The sequence below is a fragment of the Impatiens glandulifera genome, unplaced genomic scaffold (genome assembly GCF_907164915.1).
Source record: "Impatiens glandulifera unplaced genomic scaffold, dImpGla2.1, whole genome shotgun sequence".
NCBI lineage: Eukaryota > Viridiplantae > Streptophyta > Magnoliopsida > Ericales > Balsaminaceae > Impatiens > Impatiens glandulifera.
The window spans coordinates 267-6404 of NW_025919059.1; the positions used below are offsets into that span (position 1 = coordinate 267).

General features: G+C 30.4%; 1 protein-coding gene across 1 annotated transcript; it reads right to left on the minus strand.

Annotated features, from left to right (window-relative positions):
• Positions 1 to 4393: 4393 nt before the first annotated feature.
• On the minus strand, positions 4394 to 5695 carry LOC124917385 (uncharacterized transmembrane protein DDB_G0289901-like). Its single transcript, XM_047457831.1, has one exon. The coding sequence runs from the start codon at positions 5693 to 5695 to the stop codon at positions 4394 to 4396; it is 1302 nt and encodes a 433-aa protein (XP_047313787.1).
• Between the last annotated feature and the right edge of the window lie 443 nt (positions 5696 to 6138).

Genomic DNA, 6138 nt, shown 5'->3' on the forward strand with positions numbered 1-6138 from the left:
ATATATATTAGTTAGTTAAAAAGTTGAACTTATATTGTTAAGATGTCCCGCGTTAATCAAATTTGGTGTTGAATTTAAAATATAAAGTGTTATTAGTCTAGTTGGTTAAAGGGTTGTACTTATTTTTGTTATGTTGCAAGTTCGAACCATACCTATAGCATATTTAATTTTATTTTTAACCGTTTTAAGTTTATGGGCGGGTCAAACCACAATCCGACCCAAGTATTCATTTACTCTCACATATATATCCAAATTAACCAAAACTCTCGACCCGATAATCCGGACACTTTAAAAATTAAGCATCATTATATATAGATAGATTAGTTAGTTAAAAAGTTGAACTTATATTGTTAAAATGTCCCGCGTTCATTAAATTTGGTGTTGAATTTAAAATATAAAGTATTATTAGTTTAGTTGGTTAAAGGGCTGTACTTGTTTTGTTAGGTTGCAAATTCGAACCATACCTATAGCATATTTAATTTTATTTTTAACCGTTTTAAGTTTATGGAGGGTCAACCTACAATCCGACCCAAGTATCAATTTACTCTCACATATATATCCAAATTAACCACAGCTCTCGACATATTTAATTTTATTTTTAACCGTTTTAAGTTTATGGGCGGGTCAACCTACAATCCGACCCAAGTATCAATTTACTCTCACATATATATCCAAATTAATCACAGTTCTCGACCCGATAATCCGGACACTTTAAAAAATAAGCATCTTTATATATATAGATTAATTAGTTAAAAAGTTGAACTTATATTTTTTAAATGTCCCACGTTCATCAAATTTGGTGTTGAATTTAAAATATAAAGTGTTCTTAGTCTAGTTGGTTAAAGGGTTTTACTTGTTTTGTTAAGTTGCAAGTTCCAATCATACATATAGCATATTTAATTTTATTTTTAACCGTTTTAAGTTTATGGGCAGGTCAACCCACAATCCCACCTTGGATGAGAAAATATGAGAGAGAATAACCTGACGCAATTTGATTGACTGAAAAAATCAAATAATTTCTCTCTTTTCTCTCTTTCCTCCTACTTTTTCATTTTCTCAACCAACGAGAGGTGGTGGCACATCATTCTCTCACTTATTCTCTCTCCCAAATTCTCCTCTCACTCCTCGTTAAATAATAATATAATATTGACAAATTTATTATAATTATAATTATAATTAAAAATCCAACAATCATGTTACTTTTGTAAGGTAACTCCAAATATTTGTAATGATGATTGATTAAGTAAAATAAGCTAAACAAACCAAACAGTATTCAAAAAATCTCTACAAAATATTTTAAGCGACAGTGAAAATTGTCCTTGATAGAGAGTTGAAAAACAACGCCGAAAAATATTTTATCAAGTAATAACTGAAAATCAACATATATATAGTAAAAAAAATAAGAAACTCATATAAATAATGAGAGGATACATGTAAGTGAGGCTTCATTTAAAGTATAAGTTTCAGAGACATTTTATTAGAAAAATCAAAAACAACTTTAGATCGGATAACTTCATCTCATTTATTATTAAGAAGGGGACGTACACGGACTCGAGAAATGATCACAAAGATAATTGAACGGTGTAAGCAGCAAACGACCCACCAACCGTTGAGAATATTAATCGAATTACAAAAATTCGGATGCAAATTCGATCCGGCTAAATAATATGTTGAATCGAACAAAACACAGCACCAACTCAAATCTGAATAGTGAAAATAAAAACGAGGCACCCCAATGTAGAAAAGTCATAAAGCCAAACTTCTCGATTTTTTTTAAGGAATTTTTTGACCAAAGAAAACTTATGTTAATCGATATTTTTTTTTTTTTTGATGTTTTCATAAATAATTTTTTTAAATTTTATAGATTTAATCTTAATTATATATATTATAATTATAAAATTGGATAATCGGTGAATTTAAAGAGAAAAGAGTGATTAGTTAAAAATGGAAATAAAAATATGAATAGTTTGGAATAATTTAAAGTGGTTAATTAAAAAAATCTTAAGAATAATTGAAAAATAAAAATTGTATAAGGAGTCACAGCTATACCCAACCCTTGGGACTTGGTGATTACTTGGTTCAATCGTTCTCTTGTGTGATATTTTAATATTAAATCTCCTTTGATTATATTCATTTTATAAATGTTATTTTTTTATTGTTTACAAACTATTATTTTAATATGCAATTCTTTACTTCCACTAAATTATCAATAAATTCTTTACAATAGAAAAAAACACAAATAATTTATGATGTGTTATTACTGAGATCTACATTTATTGCTAAAACTAAGTATTAAGAAAGAGGTTAAGAAAGAAGTCCTTACTTATCATGTTATGTTTCAAATTATATGTTCTATTATTTACCACATTCATAAAAAAATAATTATTTTAAAGAGTAAGTTAAAAATAATGAAAAGAAAGAAGGAAAAGTCCACCTATTTTCTAAAATTGGTATATAGTGAAACATAAATTTTGAAATTTTAAAATAATGCATGTTTTTGGCACACCTTGTGACTATTTATGTTAGATTGTTTTTCTTTTTGAAAATTGTCTATTATATTAAAAAATGATAATATTTGTTCAAACATAATGAAAAAACACGAGATTAGAAAACAAAATAAATAAAAATAAGAAAATAATACAAACATGTTAAATAATTTATATGTATAATAATACTTAATTTTTAAAATGTTTGGATTACCGGGTCAAGAATTTTGGTTAATTTTAATATATATGTGAGATTAAATGGATACTTGGGTCAGATTTTGGATTGACCCGCCCATAAACTTAAAACGTTTAAAAATAAAATTAAAAATGTGATGCGTATTTCGAACTTGAAACCTAACAAAAACAAATACAACCCTTTAAACAACTAGGCTAATAAGACTATATTTTAAATTCAACATCAAATTTGATGAACGCGAGACGTTTTAACTACAAACATGTTAAATAATCTATATATATAATGATACTTAATTTTTAAAGTGTTCGGATTACCGGGTCAAGAATTTTGGTTAATTTTGATATATACGTGAAAGTAAATGGATACTTGGGTCGGATTGTGGATTGACTCGCCCATAAACTTAAAACGGTTACAAATAAAATTAAAAATGTTATATGTGTATTTCGAACTTGAAACCTAACAAAAACAAGTATAACCCTTTAAACAACTAGACTAATAAGACTATATTTTAAATTCAACATCAAATTTGATGAACGCGAGACGTTTTAACTACAAACATGTTAAATAATCTATATATATAATGATACTTAATTTTTAAAGTGTTCGGATTACCGAGTCAAGAATTTTGGTTAATTTTGATATATACGTGAAAGTAAATGGATACTTGGGTCGGATTGTGGATTGACTCGCCCATAAACTTAAAACGGTTACAAATAAAATTAAAAATGTTATATGTGTATTTCGAACTTGAAACCTAACAAAAACAAGTACAACCCTTTAAACAACTAGACTAATAAGACTATATTTTAAATTCAACACCAAATTTGATGAACAAGAGACGTTTTAACTACAAACATGTTAAATGATCTATATATATAATGATACTTAATTTTTAAAGTGTTCGGATTACCGAGTCATTAATTTTGGTTAATTTTGATATATATGTAAATGGATACTTGGGTCAGATTGTGGATTGACCCGCCCATAAACTTAAAACGGTTAAAAATAAAATTAAAAATATTATATGTGTATTTCGAACTTGAAACCTAACAAAAATAAGTACAACCTTTTAAACAACTAGGCTAATAAGACTATATTTTAAATTAACACCAAATTTGATGAATGCGGGACGTTTTAACAATATAAGTTAAACTTTTCAAATATATATATATATATATATATGATGTTTAATTTTTAAAATGTCCGGATTGACGGTCGAGAACTGTGGTTAATTTGAATATATATGTGAGAGTAATAGATACTTGGATCGGATTGTGGGTTGACCTGCCCATAAACTTCTCTTATAACTTCCCGACCGACTCAACCGACCTTCCGAAACGAATATCAGAAAGCGTCCTAATAAAATTACGAAGGATACCATTGATTTTGTAGTGGGTATTTGAAATTGAGATTTTAAAATAATATGTCACACAGTGCAAGTCTCTTATAAGTTATAAGTGAACCAACCATTTTAAATGCAGATATACTTAAGAAAAGATGTTGATGTATACTAATTGTGGTGGGTGAGGGCTCAAAACATTCATTCTTGTCAGATAGATCTAAAAACTATGCAAATTTCATAACCAGAATTCAATGAAAGTTTCTTTATTTCGACATGAACAACGAAAAACATGTTAAAATCTAAGTTGTTTAGAGACAATCTAATTGTTCACACTAGCAATTAAGAAGACAAAGTTACCTGGAATTTGAACTACTTTTTTCCAGCAGAAGGAGATTTTCTCTTTGAAGAATCCTTCTTAGAAGAAGTTGATTCCTTTTTGCTTCCAGAAGAACTCTCCCCTGTTTTTGGTTTCTTTGAGGAAGAGATGCCTGCACCTTTCTCGGGCGAAGATTCATCAGACCTTTTTCTTTTGCGCAAGTTATATTCACTTCCTGAACTTTTTCCACTCGAAGCTCCACCATCTATCTTTTCAATTCCCGGGCTCTTTGTCTTTGCCACTTCTCCTTCTACATGTCCTTTATTACCATCTTTACCAGAGGTTCCTCCTGATTTTGAAGATTTCTCATCACTTTTTTCAACTTTCTTTTTCGTCTTCCCCTTTTCATCTTTACCCGAGCTTCCTCCAGCATTAGTTTCAGTCTTCTTGTTCTTCCCAGTTTCATTGGTTTCTTTTCCACTTGATGAACCACCACCAGCATCAGCAGCTTTACCTTTCTTTGTTTTTGCATCTTTACTCGTTTGTTTTCCACTTGATGAACCAGCAGCAGCAGCATTACCTTTCTTTAAAGTTGTCTTTGCATCTTTACTAGGTTGTTTTCCACTTGATGAACCAGCAGCAGCAGCATTACCTTTCTTTAAAGTTGTCTTTGCATCTTTACTAGTTTGTTTTCCACTTGATGAACCAGCAGCAGCAGCATTAACTTTCTTTAAAGTTGTCTTTGCATCTTTACTAGTTTGTCTTCCACTTGATGAACCAGCAGCAGCAGCAGCATTACCTTTCTTTCCAATTCCAGTTATCTTTCTCTTTGCATCTTTACCAGGGGTTCTTCCAGATTTAGAAGTGGTTCGAGTTTCCTGACTTTTATCGCGAATTCTTAAGCTCCCTTTCTTATTCCCCATTCCATCAGTTGATCTTCCACTTGGACCACCACTACATTGCAGTTCAAGTCTTAAGCTCTTTCTCATGCCAACTCTCTTTTCCTTTCCTTTACTAGGGTTTCTTTGTCTTTCAGAAGATGTTCCTACACTAGTTCCAGCACTTTCCTGCTTTTTTACACCAGATTTAGTCATTTTCTTCTTTTTTGCTTGAGGAACCTCTTCATCTTCAACGTTTTTATCACCACTTTCCGAAGAAACCTCTTCATCTTCAACGTTTTTATCACCACTTTCCGAAGAAACCTCTTCATCTTCAACGTTTTTATCACCACTTTCCGAAGAAACCTCTTCACTTTCCAGAGTTATCTCTTCATCTTTAACGTTCTCATCACCACTTTCAGGAGGAACCTCTGCATCTTCAACATTCTTATCACCACTTTCGTTCGATTTTGCCATCTATACAGAACTATGTGAAACAGCGTACGTAGATCTCTCAGATACTAGATGAATCGTCTTTCTAAAGTATGAACAGTAGCTAAGAATACTGCCAAAGAAAGAAATATCAAATTATCGATTGGCAGAACAATACGAATTCATTATGCAACTATTTCTCTCAATCGGAATTGCAAATTGAAGAAAGATATCAAAGATAAACCCTAATATTCCATCAGAACTAATTCTTCAACCAAAGGAAAAACCTCATGCAAAACTTGATCAAGATTATGCAGAAAAACAAGATTCTGTAACACACGAGTAGATAACTCAAATAAACTTCAAGATTTGAGGAAAAAAACAAAAATCATTGGCATATATGCAGCTTCTTTCATTTTTGTTTGAACAGAACTTGAAAGCAATGAAAGATACAAGAAATGTGTATCGATTGAGAGAGAGAGAGAGAG